This window comes from Tursiops truncatus, chromosome 7, assembly GCF_011762595.2.
Source record: "Tursiops truncatus isolate mTurTru1 chromosome 7, mTurTru1.mat.Y, whole genome shotgun sequence".
Taxonomy (NCBI): domain Eukaryota; kingdom Metazoa; phylum Chordata; class Mammalia; order Artiodactyla; family Delphinidae; genus Tursiops; species Tursiops truncatus.
In genome coordinates, this window is record NC_047040.1 from 9,792,038 (window position 1) to 9,812,310 (window position 20,273).

Genomic DNA, 20,273 nt, shown 5'->3' on the forward strand with positions numbered 1-20,273 from the left:
ATGCATACATTATTGCAAAATATGAATTGCAAAATGTAAGTAGGCATTGTTTGGATGAAGAACCGTTTTAAAACAATCTACTGTGTTGTCATTAAGCAAGGCTCTTCTGAAATCAGCATTTGGTTCGGAGACCTGCTGAGACTGCCCTTACCGTACGTTTGCAGACCTGCAGCTTTGAAACATGAAAAATGAGCCATTACACTAACACCTGAAAAAGTGTCAGTGCTAATGGAAGCAGGAAGGAGAAAGGAAGGATCAGATGTGTCTTCTATAGAAATTGCATTACGCGACCACGTTTACTTTTATAGAAAGATACAGCAGTGTCTGGAATTCGAATAACGGAGAGGTGGTAGTGGCAGCGGTGGGACAGCAGGGGGAGCTACTCTTAGTTCACGGTTGAATTATTAGTGAAGGTGAGGCCGGTACAGGTGTGGGGAAGGAGAGTGGATGGGGGAAGAAAGCTGCTGATGGCAAAGCAGCGAGGGAGGACAGGGCTGGGTTCCAGAGGAACCACAGTGGCACCCTCTGAGTGGTCGCTTCTGGACTAAGGGATGCAGCTTAATAAGGGCTCCTTCGAAGTCACCCCTCAAGGGTTTCAGCGAGTTTGTGAACCCTGAAAACAGATGTGAAGTGTTGGATATATGTGTATATGCTGAGAGGAGGCTCTCAAATTTTCATCAGATTCTCAAAAGGTATCATGAACCACTTGGGGAGAGGAGGTTCCATCCTTGGCTTTGCCAGCCAAATGCAGGAGTCCGGAAATGCAGAGCGTAGGTCATGTCTCTGTTTTCAGCACTTGCTCAACCAGCAAAAGCAGCAGGGTCACTCTGGTTTACAAGCTGGGAAAGGTTGACATATAAAGTGCTGACAGAAGAAGGTGGGCACTGAAGTTTCTGGAAAACGTGTTATCATTGGCTGGAGAGCACCTTGCATGCTCACCTCTCCCCCCTAAGGCCTGGTGGCCACCTCCCTAGCCCTGGAGAATTTCACAGAGCCTGGACTCCCAGTCCCTCCCTAGGGAGCCTTATTTGTGCTTCTGGGGAAGATGCCAACAGTCAAGATGTGGGAGAAGCAACCTCTGATATTTCTTCTATTTAGCTGTGTCACATCCTGTGTTTTCCTTTCGTCTTTTCCTGGGACTTAGAAGTGGGCTTGCTCCAGAAAATGATTTGCAGATGGTTTTGTTTTTCTGACTGGTTTATAAACACACACAGACATTTACACTCATCAATGGATGCAAAAATAATATTGGGGAAGCATCCTGGCTTTTTCCCCCAGATGTTTATATCCCACAAATAATGAAAAGCATGGAAGAAAAATGAGAAAATACAGTGCTATAGAAAAAAAGCCCACCACTTAAAAATGCACAACTAGGAGACAACCATTGTTGACATTTTGATACATATATCCAGGGATTTTCCTGAAGGTCTGTGTGTGTATAATACATAGTGTATAGTGTAAATGCATATATTTGAACATAAAAGGAATCATACTGTTCATACTATATTGCCACCTACTTTTCATTTAAAAATATATGTATTTCATAAACGTGTTTTCACATTAAGGTATATACTTCTGTTTTATCATTTTTACTGGCTGTCCTGTCATCCATTACATCAGGGGTCCCCAACCCCCGGGACGGCAAGCAAGCGAAGGTTCATCTGCCTTTCCTCATCGCCTGAATCACCACCCCCCACCACCCCACCCCCGCCCCACCCACGTCCCCTCCCATCCCCCCAGGCTATGGAAAAATTGTCTTCCGAGAAACCGGTCCCTGGTGCCAAAAAGGTTGGGGACTGCTGCGTTACATGATACATCAGGATTTTTTTAACCCATCCTCAATTCAACCTTTGGAGAGTTGGGAACTTTTTCCTATTATAAACAACATTGCAATGAATGTTCTTGCATGTACATCTTTGTGAACTTGTATGAGTATTTCTTTGAGCTAATTTCTTAGGAATGGAATCCCAGGGTCCAGGAGAATTCATACTTATTTCCATATTGCTCTCCAAGAAAATACCTTGCACCAGTATTCACTCCTACCCAGAGTGCAAAGGAGCTTTTATTTCCTTGTTCTCACACACATACTGAGAATCGTCATTCTAGTGGCTTTATATGCTATTTGTATTGTTTTAATTTGTAAGTCTTTGATTCCTAGTGAGATTAAATACTTTTAAATTTTATTTATAGTCATTTGTGTTTCTTCTTGAACTCCCTATTCCTATCCTTGGCTTGCTTTTCTACCAGGTCGTTCACGTTAATCTTTATTCTTGATTTGAAATCGCCCTGTATGTTAAGTATATTACATTTGATTACATAGGACTCTTCCAACTGAACTAGGTTCAAGCATTACTCTACCTGGTCTTTGAAAATACCCAGTGCCTATTTCTATTCAACCCTGAATAGGGTGCAAATATTTTTCCAATGTCATTTGTCTTTGAAATGTATATAAAGTATTTTATTCTATATATCATATTTTAATTTTATTTTGCACGTATGCATTCCCTTTAACAGGAAAGAAAATGGTCTTTAGCCAAACCACTGAAGTAAGAAATGCAAATCTCATTTTTTTTAACATCTTTATTGGAGTATAATTGCTTTACAATGGTGTGTTAGTTTCTGCTGTATAACAAAGTGAATCAGCTATATGTATACACATATCCCCATATTCCCTCCGTCTTGCGTCTCCCTTCCACCCTCCCTGTCCCACCCCTCTAGGTGGTCACAAAGCACCGAGCTGATCTCCCTGTGCTATGCGGCTGCTTCCCACTAGCTATATACGATTACATCTTAATATTTTCTTTTGATTTCTTGTTTCATGCTAGAAAGACCCTAGGTATCAAGATTTTATAAATATACTCATATTTTTCTAATTATGTATGAGTTAATTTTGGCCATGCAAATATTTAATACATTTGAAATGTATCCTGGCATCTTACGGGAGATAAAATACAATCTTTTCTCTAGAATATTTAGCAAATCTCCAACTGCCTACTCAGCATTCACTTTTGAATGTCCCTCAGAGACACCTCAGACTCATATATTTTCTTCTCCTTTCTTTCTTTAAATATTTTCCAGCTCATTAAATGATATTACTACCACCTGAGCTGTTCTGGATGGAAACTGAGGAATCATTTTGATGCCTCCTCTTCTTCCTCCTTACCTGCATCCAACCACCAAGTCCTAGAAACCTCTAGATCCTCTCACTTCTTCCTAGAGCCAACACCAGACTGCCTGCACCTCCACCTGCACTAGTGCAAGGTGTCCCCACACCCATTCCCCTTCACCCCTAAACATTTGCCACACTGAAGAGACCTTTTAAATTAAAATCTAATCTTGTCTCTCCCTACTTAAAATCACCTACTGGCATTTCATTGTCTTTAAGAAGAAAAGCAAAGCCCTTAACCTGATCATCAAGACCTGGGAGGTCTGGCCCCATCTGGTCTTTCCAGGCTTTTCCTGGGCACCCTGGATACCCATGTCAGGCTCTTCTCAGTGAGGTTCTTGCCCCGGACCTCCTGCCTCACAATCCCCTGTGCCTCCCCTGCCCCCCATCCAGAGGCTGTAGCTGGAAAGTCTACCCCTAGGCTTTTGTTCAGGGTCCTTACCCTGATCGCAGGGTGCGGTAGGACTCTTCCAGTTGAAGTAGGTTCAAACGTCACTCTAACTGGGCTTTGACAACAACAGATGCCTGTCTCTAGTCAGCCCTGTTAATTTTTCAAACTGCAGGGGACCACAGACTATTTCCTGAAGTTGTTAGGAGAGTTGCACTATTAAAGTGTTTTGCAGAACACTGATCAGATGAGATACTCCATGGGAAATGTCTGTGCCCCCAAAACTGGGGACTTGGTACCTGCCATGTGGAGGTTCCTAAAGAAGGCCCACGTATTAGAGGCACTTACAGTCAAGAATCTTGTTTGCCTTTGTTTATTTCCAAATATATTTGATCATATAACTTTTTTTTTTTCCCTTAAAAAAGAACCTATTCTGAGAGCTAGCGTTCCAGGGGAGGGACTGATGAAAAGTTAGCTATCATCATGTAAGGAATCATGGTGCCTCTGCTCTTTGAGTCGCTACCTTGGAACTAAATCCTCTTTCATTACAACTGAGGTTTAGCAAAATTTACTCTTGGCCAACTATTAAGTGCTCAAAAGCTCCCTAATTTGACTGAGTGGAGCGAATTAGCAACTCATTGTTATCTAATTAGACACGCCATCCAGTGTCACATTTACCTTTTGAGACTGGCTTTTTCAGTTGGCTCAAGACACTTCACTCTCAGGCCAGCAGACTAACTCTGGGAGGAGGTATGTGGGGAGCTCTGCCCTTCCTTGATGAATTTAGGCTTCTCCTTGAAAATACACTCCCTCCGGTCATCTGGACCCAGAGAGGTTCCCTCTCTTCAACCCCTGCGGGCCTTCTACACAGCTGTCTCCTTAAGACCTGGCCTGCATCCTGTCCATTTTTCAGTTTTTAACTTATTTTGTGTCCGCTCTTGTCTCTGAGGCTTTGTAATTCTGCCACCTAGAATTACTTGGCTCAGGCAGGACTAGTAGAGGGAAAGAAAGGATGCCCTCACGCAACATGAATTCTCCAGGACTTGCTTTGTTTCTACCTGAAATCATAGGCTGGAGATTACTGTACTCCAACAGGGAAGCCCGAAGTTCTTTCAGGCCCGTTGCCATGGCCACTAGAACAGTAGTCCAAACGGGACATCAGTGACCCATTGCTCTCTCACCATAGCAGAAAGTCTATATGCATTATTAAAAGTCAAATAATGTTATATTTCTCCTCTGTTTTCTAACCCAACTACTTTTCAATATTTGTCTTTTAGTTCACGAGAGAGTGTTCTGCAATTTCCAGCTCATTTTCATGGGCAAATGCCATCAATGTTTTATTCTCACTGAGATTTTTAATTTGCATTTCTTTGATGTTGAGCATCTTTCACGTAATTATTGACCATTCATATGTCTTAACCTTGAGAAGGGTCTTTTCAAATCTTCTGCCCATTTTTTTAAAAAATTGGATTTTTGTCGTATTACTGAGGTGTAAGAATTATTTACATATTCTAGATATAAATCCTTTGTCAGATAAACATTTTGCTCATCCATTCATTCTTTTTTTTTTTTTTTTCCCCAGCAGGACATCCATGCATTCTTAGTGGTATTTTTGTGGGGAGCAAGTGCTTTTATTTTTGGTGATCTCTGATTTATCAATTTTTTTCTTTTTTAGTTTGTTCTTTCTTTGCCTACCTTATGATGATGACACTTTATCCAATGTTTTCTTCTAGCATTTTTTAAAATAGATTTTGCTTTTAGGTTTAGGTTTTGAGTTAATTTTTTTGTGTGTATGGTGTGACTTAAGGATGGAAGTTTACTTTTTTCCCCATATGAGTATCCAGTTATCCTAACATCCTAGCTAATGGAATTCATTAGCACATTTTTAAGGAAACTATTGACTGTGTATATGTCTTTTTCTTCCTTTGGCTGTTTTTTCAAAATCAAACTTTTTATTTTGAGATAATTGAAACTTCAAACTTCATAAGCCATCTTAAGAAGTCACACAGAGGGATCCAGTGTACCGTTTAACCACTTACCCCCAATGGTAACACGCTGTACAACTATAGTACAGTATCACACCCAGGATACTAACATTGATACAGTCAAGATGCAGAACATTTTCATCACAAGGATTCCTCATGCTTCCCTTTTATAGCCACACCCATTTCTCCTCCACCACAGGAAGCTTTCCTCTTAATCCCTGGAAACCGCTAATCTGTTCTGCATCTTTATAATTTTGGTATTCCAAGAATGTTTTATAAATGGAATCATATAGCATGTAACCTTTTGTGGTTTTTTTTCACTTAGCATAATTCTCTGGAGATTCATCCAGATCATTATGTGTATCAAGTTTCTTCCTTTTTATTGCTGAGCTGCGTTCCATGATATGAATATACCACAGTTTGTTTAACTATCCCCCTGTTGAAAGAAATCTGGGTTCTTTCCAATTTTGAGCTATTATGAAGAAAGCTGCTGTAAACCTTCATTTACAGGTTTTTGTGTGAATGTAAGTTTTTATTTTTTCTGGAACAGTTGCCCAGGAGTTCAAATGCTGGGTCATATGGTAGCTGATGGTTAGTTTTCCAAACTATGCTGGAATGTTTCCAGAGTGGCTTAACCATTTCCCCTTCCCATCAACAATGTCTAGTGATCCAGTTTCTCTCTATCCTTGCCAGCATTTTGTGTTGCCTTCATTTTTAATTTTAGCCATTTTGATCATGTGTTTAGTGATATCTTGTGGTTTTGATTTGAATTTCCCTAATTATAAATGACATTGGACGTCTTTTCATGTGATTATTCGACATCTGTACATCCTCTTTGGCGAAACGTCTCTTCATGTCCTTTGTCCATTTTCTAATCGTACCCCATCATATCAAGGCTACATACTATCAAGTATGATTTCTGACCATTGATGTTGACTTTAATCACCTGAGGAAGCGTTTGTCAAGTTTTTCCCCTATAATGTTACTCTTTTCCCCTCTTTGCATACTTTACTCTTTGAAAGAAGGTTACTATATGTGGACCACACTTAAGGAACCGGGAGTTATTCTTTCCCTCTTTGAGGGTAGAGTAGCTACGTAAACTATGTGAAATTCTTCTGTAGGAGAGATTTGTCTGTTTTCCCCCATTTATTTATTTATTTGCTCATTTATTTATATCACTGTGGACTTGTGGATATTTATTTTATACTTTGAGTTATAATCCAACATATTTTTATTTATTTTGTGGCTCAAAATGTTCCAGATTTGGACACTGGGAGTTCTTTCATTTGGGTTTCTGTGTCCCTTTGACATACCCCATTGTTGTTGGTGGAGAGTGTGTGTGTGTGTGTGTGTGTGTGTGTGTGTGTGTGTGTGTGTGTATGAACACTTACATGCTTTCCGGCACTGCAAGAAGCTCCAGTCTTATCTTGTATATTTCCTGCTCCAGTCTTGAATCAGCCATCTCTTCAGGGAGCCTTGGTTCTTTTTATTGGAGAATGATACTGGAAACCAAGATCTGGGCACTAGCTATGCTTATTGTTCCTGGGATGTCATTGCTTCTAGATCCTCTCAGCTGACATAGCAAGGGAATGTGTGTGTATACTAACCCATGTGTCTATAAATATTGCCATATGTAACCATCTATATCTAAATAAAGCTAAACATGAATTTATACTAATTTCTCCAACTCTGTTCCATTATTACATGTATCATTCCAGCCTTCTCTCCTCTTTATCTGTAAATTCCCACACCAACAACAAGATTCCTGGCTCCTACCATCCAACATCCTTTTACTTACTTGCTTAATCCCTATATACATGTAGAGCAGTATCAGAATTCATAACTTGTATCCTTACAGGAAGCAACTTTATAAACTAGACTACAGTGCTGGTGTACACATCCTTCGCCTTCAGTCCTACCAACTCTACTCGTTCCAAAGTCACTTAAGTCAGCACTGCCCCCAACCCTGCAGTGAGGTTGTTTCATACATTTGTGAGTACTGTTAGATTACTTTTTCACAGTCTGCATTCATTTTTTCTTTTATTTTACATCTTTATTGGAGTATAATTGCTTTACACTGTTGTGTTAGTTCCTGATGTACAGCAAAGTTAATCAGCTATATGTACACATATATCCCCATATCCCCTCCCTTTTGAGCCTCCCTCCCACCCTCCCTATCCCACCCCTCTAGGTCATCTCAAAGCACCGAGCTGATCTCCCTGTGCTATGCAAGCTTCCCACTAGCCATCCATTTTACATTTGGTAGGTTGTATATGTCAATGATACTCTCTCACTTTGTCCCAGCTTCCCCTTCCCCTTCCCCCTCTGTGTCCTCAAGTCCGTTCTCTACCTCTGCGTCTTTATTACTGCCCTGTGACTAGGTTCATCAGTACCGTTGTTTTAGATTCCTTGTATATGCGTTAGCATACGGTACTTGTTTTTCTCTTTCTGACTTACTTCACTCTGTATGACAGGCTCTAGGTCCATCCACCTCATTACAAATAACTCAGTTTCGTTCCTTTTTATGGCTGAGTAATATTCCATTGTATATATGTGCCACATCTTCTTTATCCATTCATCTGTCGATGGACACTTAGGTTGCTTCCACGTCCTGGCTATTGGAAATAGTGCTGCAATGAACATTGTGGTACATGTATCTTTTTGAATTATGGTTTTCTCAAGGTATATGCCCAGTAGCGGGATTGCTGGCTCATATGATAGTTCTGGTTTTAGTTTTCTAAGGAACCTCCATACTGTTCTCCATAGTGGCTGTATCAATTTACATTCCCACCAATGGTGCAGGAGGGTTCCCTTTTCTCCCCACCCTCTCCAGCATTTAGATTTTTTGATGCTGACCATTCTGACTGGTGTGAGGTGATACCTCATTGTGGTTTTGATTTGCATTTCTCTAATGATTAGTGATGTTGAACATTTTTTCATGTGTTTGCTGGCAATCTGTATGTCTTCTTTGGAGAAATGTCTATTTAGGTCTCCCACCCATTTTTGGATTGGGTTGATTGTTTTTTAGATATTGAGCTGCATGAGCTGCTTGTATATTTTGGAGATTAATCCTTTGCCAGTTGCTTCGTTTGCAAATATTTTCTCCCATTGTGAGGTTTGTCTTTTCGTCTTGTTTATGGTTTCCTTTGCTGTGCAAAAGCTTTTAAGTTTCGTTAGGTCCCATTTGTTTATTTTTATTTCCATTTCTCTAGCAGGTGGGTCAAAAAGGATCTGCTGTGATTTATGTCATAGAGTCCTCTGCCTATGTTTTCCTCTAAGAATTTTATAGTGTCTGGTCTTACATTTAGGTGTTTAATCCATTTTGAGTTTATTTTTCTGTATGGTGTTAAGGAGTGTTCTAATTTCATTCTTTAACATGTAGCTGTCCAGTCTTCCCAGCACCACTTATTGAAGAGACTGGCTTTTCTCCATTGTATATCCTTGCCTCCTTTGTCATAGATAAGTTGACCATAGGTGCATGAGTTTATCTTCTGTTTTTGTGCCAGTACCATTCTGTCTTGATTACTGTAGCTTTATAGTATAGTCTGAAGTCAGGGAGCCTGATTCTTCCAGCTCTGTTTTTCTTTCTCAAGATTGCTTTGGCTCACAGTCTGCTTTCTTTCCTGGGACCTTCCAACTAGAGGGGTTTTGTTTTTGTTTTTCCTATAGAAGTACAGTTTCTCAAGCACCATTTGTTGAAAAGGCTATCTTTCCTTCATTGAATTGCTTTTAAACCTTTGTCAAAAATCAGTTGGCCATATTTGTGTGGGTCTGGTTGGATTCTGTATTGTTTTTCATTGATCTATGTATCTATTCCTCCGTCAGTACTACTCAGTCTTGATTGCTGCAGTTATGTAATAACCATTGAAATCAGGCAGAATGATTCTTCTCAATTACTCTTTTTCTTTCAAAACTGTTTCACCTATACTAGTGTCTTTGCTTTTTCATATAAATTTTAGAATAATCTTGTCTATATTTACAAAAGATTTTGATGAGGTATTAATAAGAATTGTATTAAACCTGTATATTAATTTGGGAAGAATTGATATCTTTACTGTTTGGAGTCTTCCAGTCCATGAACACAGTATGACACTCCATTTATTTAGATCTTTGATTTCTTCATCAGCATTTTGTAGTTTTCAGTATGTAACTCCTATACATGTACAACTAAATATATCTCTCTTTTTGAGTGATTATAAATAGAATTGCAGTTTGGTGTGCACATGTTCAATGCTAGTGTGTAGATATACAACTGATTTTTGTATGTTTATCTTGTATCCTCTGACTTTGATGAACTTACTAGTTTTAGGATTCTGGGGGGTAGATTCCTTGTGATTTTATGCATAGGTAGGTATGTCTTCTGAAATTAGGGACAGTTTTATTTCTTCCTTTCTGATATGTATAAATTTTATTTCCTTTTATTGTCTTATTACGCTGGCTAGAACTCCTCACTAGTTTGGGTAAGAGTGGTGATAGCAGACATCCTTGCTTTGTTCCCAATCGTAGGGGAAAAGCATTCAGTCTTTCACCATTAAGTATAATGTTAGCTATAGGGATTTTTAGATTTTTTTTAATCAAATTGAGGAAGTTACTCTCTATTCCTTGCTTGCTGATAGCTTTAGTTATGAATGGGTGTTGAATTTTGCCAGGTGCTTTTTCTGCGTCGATTGATATCAGTATATGATTTTTCTTCTTTAACATATTATTATGATGGATTATATTGATCAATTTTCAAATATTGAATTAATCTTCCCTTTCTGGAATAAAACCCACTTGGTCATAGTGTATAATTCTTTTTGTATATTGCCGAATCCTGTCCTCTAATATTTTGTTCAGAGTTTTTGTGTCTGTATTCATGAGGGATATTCGTCTGTAGTTTTTTTTCTTTCTCTCTCTCTCTTTTAATATTATCTTTGACAATATTGAATTTTTCACATCTAGAAATTCCATTTGGTTTTTTTTTTAATATCTTCCATTTTATCCTCATTTTCCCCATGTTTTCCTTCACCTTTTGAACAAATGTGTTGTTTACTCACCATCATCTGTTATTTCTGGACCTCTGTCTTTTGCCTGATTTTCCTTCTGGTTATAGGTCCCATGTTCTTGCTTTTTTTTTGTACGTCTGATATTTTTTTTTTGAATGCTGGTCATTGTGAGTTAAGTTGTTGAGCGATTGGATATCTTTTAAAAGTGCTGGCCTTTTCTGTGGCAGGTAGGTAAGTTACTTGCTGACCTGATTGATCCTTTCAAGGTTTGTTTTTGTATTTTGGAGTCTGTAGTAGCCTTTAGGGATAGTTATGTCCTACTACTGAGGTGTGACCTTTTCCTCCCATAATGCACTGGGTGGCCAGTGAAACGTCTGCATTCCAACCTGTGAGAGTTTGAATACTTCCCAGTCCTCTGTGAGCTTTGGGAACTGTTCATCTTTCCTCTTGTTTGCCATGCCTGTGGAGTTCCAACTTCCTCATACACAGTATTCAGCAACAAACTCAGGGATGCATCGTATCTCTGATGCTCCTTTTTTGAGTGGCTCTACCTTCTGTAGTGGTCTCTCCTACAAATTACAGCTACCTCAGCCTCCACAAATTCCAGTTACTCCCCACATTTCAGTGAAACTGTTGTGTTCTAAATTGGTTCAGAATTTAGAATGCCAGAGTGGTTATGGTACTCAGCTGTTCGTTTGTCTCCTCTTAGCAATCACAGCCATGCACTGCCTGTTGTCTAATGTCTTAAAGTGTTTTTTTTATATATATATTTTGTCCACATGTGTAATTATTTACAGTGGGAGGGCAAGACGGGTTCCAGCTGCTCCATTGTGGCAGAACTTCCAAGTAAGTCATTAGATTCATTTCATCTAGAATAAAATGCTTGTGAAGTATGAAGGAGTTATACTTACAGTACCCATTCCAGTGCGTGGCACATAATAGGCTTAGATTTAATACTAGGTATTATGATTATAATGATTTTCATTGATATCATTTGGTGTGGGCTCTGTTAACCCAAGGATATACTGACAGCAGAGACTTCTGACTTATCTTTTTCATTTTAATTTATCTGAGGAAAGCATACCGAATTAAACCGTACGCTTGTAAATTTGCATAAATACTACCAAAGCTGATACCTACTATACAGATTGCCTCTTAGAAAGTAGTAGATTGAAAAGCAATAGGAAAAGATTTAAAGTTCAGACTTTGATTTCCAGCCTTAGTCAAGTAGAAATTTCATTTTGTATTCTCTTTACAAATGTTATTCAAGCACAACGGTGATTCAAAAGTAACTGATTTTCCCCACTCAAATAAAAAAGTAAGCAACTCAACGAAAAAGTCATCTGGCTTAAGCCAGCAAAAGCATAAAGATTTATTAAGTATTATTAAGTATTAAGTATTATTAAGTACTTTTTATTATTTACTATATTTATTAAGTATTTATGAGTGGAGAAAGGTGATATAATGTACTAAGAACTCTTCTACTAAAATTAACTAGAATGCATATTGCTTGGAGATGGAATGGTGAGGTGTTGAAATGTATGTAAGAACGAAATACTCCTAATACAGGGAAGCATAAATGAAACCAAAATTAGTCTCTATAAATCTTCAGTTACCTTGCAAAGTGCATGAGCACTGTGAGGCAGAGAAGAGCAATCCTCTCTGGAAGTCTTCTGGTTGGAAATTTCCTTGGGTGGCCCCATCATCGGAATCACCCCACATGCTCACCACCAGCATGTGACACCGTGAAGTCCTCAGCTGCAAGCCAGGTGGGGGTAACTGATTCAAACAGAAGTGTAGGCATGTTAGTTTGTAAAATGGGCCAACAGAGTCAATCTAAAGGTATCTGTGAACTGTGCATTGCTCCACGGTTCCTCCAGGGCACATATGCTGTGGAAATAGCTGCTAGCTATTTGGGCTCCTGACTGGCATGGAGTTTTATCATAAACTAATGTCATTGAATCCCAAGTATAGCTCTAAGAACACTGTGGTGATGAAAGCCAGACTGGGATAGGTTTGGGACTCTCTCTGGGCCATGGTTCTTTGGTTCCTGGGTCTTAGATATTTGATGAATGTCTACAGAAAAAGTTCATCCTATTTTCTCCTGCCATTCTCTATTCCTACCAAGTCCTTCCAATCCAGTGAGTCCCAAGAAGAGATAAATCTGAGGATCTTGGGCTTCTCTCAACTATATTAGAGCCACTTAGAGGTCTAAGAGCCAAACATGTATTAGGGCTGCTCTGAACTTGAACTTGGCATTTACCTCCCTAGGGAAGCTCTGGACCAGAGCAGGACTGGGTGGGCTGGACTGACAGCTCTAGAACTGCCCAAAATTTAGGGAATTAAAAGGGTTTGACACTGACATTAAACTTCTAAAGCAGGGTGGGGCTTTTGAGTTTTGCTAGGCTATAGAAGTAGGGAGAAGTCAGGCCATTTCTGTAGCTATTGCTGAAAAGGTAACAGAGCATCTTATTTCAGAATTTGCAGTATTCAGATTGCCAGGAAAAGAAAGCTATTGTTTAGTAAATACCTCAATTAAGCTTGTCTTCCTAAATGGATGGAAAGCAGTACTGTTGTGTATATTTGTCAAGGCCTTTGATTTCATCCTTTTATTGCTTCTCAGCACGTTCCTGTTTATATGTCTCTTCAACTAGTCTACCATGTAATGCCATTTGTAATAGTTTAGTCTATGCCCTTTTCCAGTCAGAGTGATTGCCCCATTAATAGACAGAAAACCTTTGAAAGAGGTTAGTAAGAGGCAATCAATTTCATGTCTTTCGTATTGATAGAAATGACTATATTTATTGCAGGAAACAAATTCGCTTAGACACTACTGAATTATAAGCAATCTCGTAGGACCTAGACGTAGTAAATGTTTTATTTGACAGATTTTACTTTAAAAATAAAACAGTCCGCTGCCAGGTATGAAAAAAGTGTGAAGTGAAACAGACGTGAACCATTTTAGTTTGAGATTCTGCCTCGAAAATGGTCTGTGAGTGACATATGGTGGTTTTATAAACACGAGGTAAACCAATGGCAGACAGAAAAGCTCTTTAATACTAATTAAGTAAGCCTGCAAGTAATTACCCAAGTGTACACTGAAATATTGCCTTTGAAAATGGACAGAATATTTGATTTTGCTCTTTTGTTTTAGTCGATGACTATAGCAATGCTAGGAATTTTAAAAATATATATATATATATCACTTTTTACATTTATCTAAGCAAATGGAGGTATATTTAAAGTTTTCTTTTTCTCATTTTCACACTTTTAAGAAAGATTGCCTCAATTTGAAGTATCCTTTCTTCAGCTTCGATGTGATATCTTTAAGACGTGTACCCATTCTGTATTGACTCATACACACGCTTTAAAATCACACAAAGATGGCTTTGTGTAACTTCTACTAACAAGCTATTTCTTGTAAGTTGGTCTTTGGACCACAGTGATATCAGCCCATGTTCTGGTTTGTTAGTTTAAACTAGGCTTTCTCTGAGGGGATCAAGGATGCCCCCAAATGTTGGGTGTAGTAGCGTCAGGAGCCCCAGGTCACGGTTTTCATTATGGGGGAAGGACGGATGGACTGGAGCAGATGTGAGCTTCCCTCGGGGACCATTTCCCAGGGGAGATTAGTTCAGGACTGGACTCACCCCAGACATCACAACTGTCATTCCTTAGGGGGCCCCTGATGTTCTCCCTCAGCATTTCAATCCCTCCCAGAAGCATTTCCAGGGATTTGGAAAGAGGAGTACATTTTCATAATTGACTCAGGCTAGGCACACGTCTGTGACCTAGAACTATCCAGAAAATAGTCAGATGCTCAGGCTTACACAATCAAACACTTGGCTACAAAAAGAAAAGAACCATAAATTGTGAGTTCTTTGGCTTTCCGGAGTTTCAGAAAAACAAATAAGAAGATTCAGCTGACTAAATCCAAAACAAAATATATTTCTTTAGTAAAATCAGGAGCCCAAGTTTGTTTTTCCGATAGACTTCAAAAGGTTTATTCAGATATGGGAATCAGCTTCAGATAATGAATTCAAAAGATTAAAGGAGATTCTTTTTACCGGTGCCATTTCTTTTTCTTTTTTAAGCTTTACTTAAGTAAAGGATCCCTTGTCTGGAATTCTGGGAGAGTTCTGCACTTTATACAAACAGCCAGTTGGGCTGCATTGCAGGAGATCATGACCCCAGCCTTAGATCTTTGCTGAGCTGGAGAAGTGACGGGGGACAGAGCCACTGGGGCAGCTAGCCTGGCTCACTGCCACTTTTCTTCATCTCCTTAGGTGAAGAGTGTGACATCGACATCAATGAATGTGACAGTAACCCCTGCCATCACGCCGGTACCTGCCTGGACCAGCCCAATGGTTATACATGCCACTGCCCACGTGGCTGGGTGGGAGCAAACTGCGAAATCCGTGAGTATCCTGCCGCTCAGCCTCTGTGACTTACCGTTACATTTTCATTCAATGAGAAGAGGATGCGCCAGCCCCACAGCACTCACAGGTGAGGCAGTGAGGCCCAAGGGGTACCCTGAGCCCCGCCGTGCCTCCCGGATCCCAGTTGAGGACCTTGGCTCACTGTGTTATGCTGCTTCCCTCCTTCCTGAGTCTGAATCCAGCCTTTCCACCAGGATGAGAATGTGCAGATGTCATCCAGAGTTCGCGGCTGCTAAGACAGCCAAAAATGTGCTTAGCAGAGAAGCATTAGAATCGCATCAGAAAAGAGAGTCTTTGTGTTGAAAGCATTAAAAAAACCCACACAGAATGTAAATTCACTTTGCATTTTTTGTCTTCAAGTGTCTTCAAACGTATTAGGTTCCATCAATTGCCTGGAGAAAAGTTCCGTGAGGATGAGCGCATGAAAGAAACTCTGAAAAATACTTTGAGCTGCTTAGAGCGAGGTGTTCTCTACAGATGGACTCACAGAAGTTTGACAATGTCAGGATCAGGATTTTATATATTAAAATCATGTATCTGCTAGGACTGAGGTGAAAATGAGACCTGCCCTGGAATTGGGTTTTCATTGTTTTGTAAATCGCTAAAAGCTCAGCGTTGAAGTGTGTTTTCTTCCCATTTAAATTAGTCAGGGTCGTTGGGTTTGGCTGTGTCATCAAATCTCCCTCCTGGGCCCTCTCGCCCACTCTCTTACTCTTCATCAGGCAGAGACAGCTCATCTGCTGTGTGAGTTTGGAAGGAGACAGCTCAGTATACACAGCCCTGTCTGTCTGCCTCTTGGGCTGGCCTGTCTGCTGCCTCTACTCCTCCACGCTGTGCATGTTTCAAGAACAGGCCCCTCACTGGTGGTCCAGCACCGCCTGTGACTGCACGGGCTTGTCTAATTCTTGGTGTGTGTCTCAAGTGGGGCATGGCCAGTAACAGGAAACCTTATCCACAAATATGGACCATATTCTTCAGCATCAACTTGACCAGTGATGAAGGTGTTGTTTGGGCTCCTGTCTGCTCACTCTTTGTCTTTCATCTTGGCTCAGGACTTGCGAGAGGAAGAGAGTAATTCCTTTTAGGTCTCCCGCTCGTCCTTTCCAAATACCCCTATACAGAAAGGTTTTAGGACCAACTGAAACACTCTATTGTTGAAGAAAGGGAAGGAAGGGGATTCCAGTGGTACAGATGCTCAGGGCTGTGAACTGATGCAGGATGTTAAGACCAAAGTAGGTATAGGATGTTAAGTCCAGTCTGGTGAGATCAGTTGGTGGGAAGGGTCCCAGATTTGGGCCACCAGGACCTCGGTTCTCGCCCTGGCTGTGGCACTTACGGTGTGGCTGCATTTAGGTGTGCTGAGTCTCCGTGTACTTCTCCATAAAATAGGACCAGTTTTCGTTATAAAATTTGATAATTCCGTGAAATGACAAGTTTCACGCCTTGGGGCAGAGGAATATCTATGTATAATTTTTAAATCCTCGGTGTGAAGAAGTCAGGAACACAAAGGATGCCCTTAAGAAGTTTTGAAGTAAAATCTTATAACTGTAAAAAAAATCTAGCTTTACTTCCTTCTGGTGATGGATAAGACAGGCAAAAGATATACAAGGATGGAATAATAAGGACAAAAGTTGGCTTCGTGGTCTAGCTCCGTCATGGACAAATGTACCTCAGCCTTGTCTTCCTCACCTGTAAAATGGTGATAGAAAAGTTGCTGTGAGGCTTAACGGAGGCAAATTTGTGCAGATCTGTGCTATGCAGTAGGCACTAAATAAGTGTTAGCTGCTGCTTCTCTTTCCTTCTGCGCCACTGTAGCCCTTATTCTATGAGCTACTCCTGGCAAACACTAGCCTTTGGCACTTGTCAGAGGGCACAGGCCACTCTGAGCAGCTGGGTGTGATGGGACCCATCACACATCCCAGCACACACCTGGGTTCTCTGTTCGCCCAGAGTAGCACTTGCCGTTTGATGATCTCCTTTGCACCCCTCCATTCAGCCAAAGGTGTCAGAATAAATGTCATCACAGATTAGGCTCTACTGGGTCCCCATGTTGGATGCTTCCATCCTTGACCTGAGCATAAGAATGGAGAATAAGCATATAAGGTTTGCGATAACACACAGGTGGAGCTGGCGGCCAGTGCCAAGAGAAATGGATCTGAATCAATGGAATGGATTCAGAGCAGAAGTGGAAGCAGGTTTTGGACTGTCAGTGGGCAGAGAAGATATAAGAGGTCTCCTGTCCTGTATGAGCCATGGGACCTATGGTCTCTGAGGTTTCTTTCTAACCCTGAACATCTGTGATCTTCTGAAGTGGCTAGAAACCAAGAGAAGGGTGCCTGAATGACACAAGGTCAGGTTGGTAAGTCTCAGCAGGAAAGCTCAGATGAAGCAGAGAAGAGGGAGAACCGTGGCCCACGTAGCTCCATAGCATGGCAGGCTCCGAGTTGTCAAAGGCAGTGATGGGGCTTCCCACCAGCCTGACCTCTGCTTCCCGAGGCCATTCACCTGCCCTCCGTTCTTGTTCACTACACGTTAGTCACATTGTCCTCCTTTCCCTTCTTTGAGCAGGTCCCATTCATTCCTGCCATCAGGGCCTTTGCCTGTGTTGTTCCCCATGCCTGGAGCTCTCTTCCTTGCGATCTTAGCACAGCTGTCTCCTTCTCAGCTTTTAGGTCTCAGCTTGAACGTCAGCTTCTCAGATGCCTTCCCTGACCCCCTGTATTTGTTTCCTACTGCGGCTGCAACGAATTACCACAGATTTCATGGCTTGAAACATAACATGACTGTCTTCCTTCTGGAGTTCCTAAAGAACCTTCTTCTTTGCCTTCTCCAGCTTCTAGAGGCTGCCTACCTTCCTTGGCTCGTGGCCCCTTCCTCCATCTTCAAAGCCACAATCACGTCTCTCTGACTCCTGCTTCCATTGTCACATTTCCTTCTCCAGATCTCTCATATCCCTCTGGCACTTATAAGGACTCCTGTGATTACTTTGGGCCCATGAAGGTAATTTAGGATAACCTATCCATCTCAAGACCGTCAGCTTAATCGCATCTGCAGAGTTCCTTTTGCCGTGTAGGGTAGCATAATCAGAGATTCTGGGGAATAGTGTGTGTTCGTCTTTGGGAGACCACTATTTGGCCTACCATAGCACCTTAGCAGCAGTGTGCCATGACTCCCATTTGTTCTTAAAAATTGTAACATTTGGAGATGATTTAGCATTACTTTTTTTCTGTTACAGCATCATCCCAATCATTGTAATAAGTATTCGCATAAACATAACTTAAACTGATTAAAGGGGCAGGAGTTGGTGAATAGAATGGGTGCTGCTCTTAAGAACAGGGATCTGGGTTGGTCCTGCCACCCAACCAATCACCAGGCCGGAGGAAGGTCATTTTATCTCTCTGGAGCTCCGTCTCTTCATCCATAAAATGAAGGATTAAATAAAATGGTTAGTTTTCTTCCTTCCAGCCCTAGCACTGTTGGATTCACCCTCAAAGTAGTGTCCTACTCTGCCAGAGAGCACAGATTATAAGGCAGGCATTTCCTATTGCCTTTTCCATACAAAACACCATAGGATGTTTCCTATTGCACGTGGAAAAGAGAAATTCAGAAATTCATAGAATACGTGTGTGATACTCGCAAACACACACTGAGAGTTCGTGCAGATCCCAGTGAAGGAAGGGCTCTGCACGTGGAAATGAGTCTACTGTGTCATCAGCCAACACTAGATTCAGAAACCTCAATGGGATTTGCATGCAAATTAACACCATTTTAGTGGTTCTGTGGCTCGCATTCCTAACGTTTACCCTAATAATGGATCGTTTTTAGAAATATGCCCTTTAGAGTTATTATCTGGTCCCCAATCAGTAATAAGAAGCAGACATCTAGCAGACCACACATATTTATCAAAACCATCAAAAACATTGATCCAGAACTCTCCTAAAAGGATCATGAGAGTAGCTATGATGTGTTTTTTGTTTGTTTGTTTGTTGTTTGTTTTTTGGCGGTATGTGGGCCTCTCACTGCTGTGGCCTCTCCCGTTGCGGAGCACAGGCTCCGGATGCGCAGGCTCGGCGGCCATGGCTCACGGGCCCAGCCGCTCCGCGGCATGTGGGATCTTCCCGGACCGGGGCACGAAGCTGTGTCCCCTGCATCGGCAGGCAGACTCTCAACCACTGCGCCACCAGGGAAGCCCAGCTATGATGTTTTATACATTCTGAGACAAATGCAAACCCTAAGTTCTAGAAACTAAAAAAACAAGCCTGCTGAAGTTTTAATTCTGACGCTTGTTCTTAACCACTTTTGGACTGATCAAAAAATTTGGGGAGGATTTTAATAAAACTTTTGCCTTCCTAAAATCGAAGTCTAAAATTCAAAATTCTTATAATTCTCTACATAGTGGAATGTTTTGTATCATTTGTGTTGGAGCTTTAAGGTCTATACAGTTAGAGTTACAGACAGTCCTGCTGACTGAGAGTTGGCTAGTTCTATATACTGAGCAGTTGAATCTATGGTTAAACTATTGAATTAATGACATTGTGCAGTTGAGAAATAGGGGAACAGGGCAGCTTAGATTTATGCATTCAATGAATAACCAAGGCCCTCTTATTGTCAGACGTTAAGCATAGTGCCCAGGATATAAAGATTAATGAAACAGCTCTTGCCTTCTCCTCATCCAAGGGTGGGTCTTCATATGTGACAGGAGTTGCTGTGAGACTTCGTGCAGGTAGCTCCAGGAACCCAGGGAAGGAGCAGAGTTGGATATCTGGGGCTTCTTCTTCCCAAAATGCATGGAATTTAATAATGCTTGAAGAAACCCATCAAACAGTTATGTTATATGAGCAGTCCTTATCGTACAAATAGATTCGGATCTTTTGTTCTCATTTTTGTGTAAACCAGGATTTTTAAAAAACAAAACTAATTTGGGATTAACATACACACACTTCTGTATATAAAATAGATAACCAACAAGGACCTACTTTATAGCACAGGGAACTATACTCAATATTTTGTAATAAGCTATAAGGGAAAAGAATCTGAAAAAGAATATATATATGTACATATATATATATATATACACACACACACATATACATAAAACTGAATCACTGTGCTCTACACGTGAAACTAACACAACATTATAAATCAATTATACTTCAATAAAAAAGAAAACAAACAAAATAAAATTAATTAATCTTCCTCCCCGTGGAGACTCCCCACTTCACTCCCCACTTCCCATTTATTATAAACTGTTACCCATTTATTGTGGATTCTTCCAGATGCTTTCAGTCACTGTATAAAGTCCCATTTTCTCCC

At 40.7% G+C, this 20,273-nt stretch overlaps 1 protein-coding gene across 1 annotated transcript in view; it reads left to right on the top strand.

The window, feature by feature from the left end:
* Positions 1 to 20,273, top strand: part of DNER (delta/notch like EGF repeat containing) — a 325,355-nt gene that overhangs the window by 289,800 nt on the left and 15,282 nt on the right. The window contains exon 11 of the mRNA XM_019923664.3: positions 14,808 to 14,939. Within this exon, the coding sequence (XP_019779223.2) occupies positions 14,808 to 14,939 (132 nt within the window). The remainder of the gene's footprint in view (positions 1 to 14,807; positions 14,940 to 20,273) is intronic.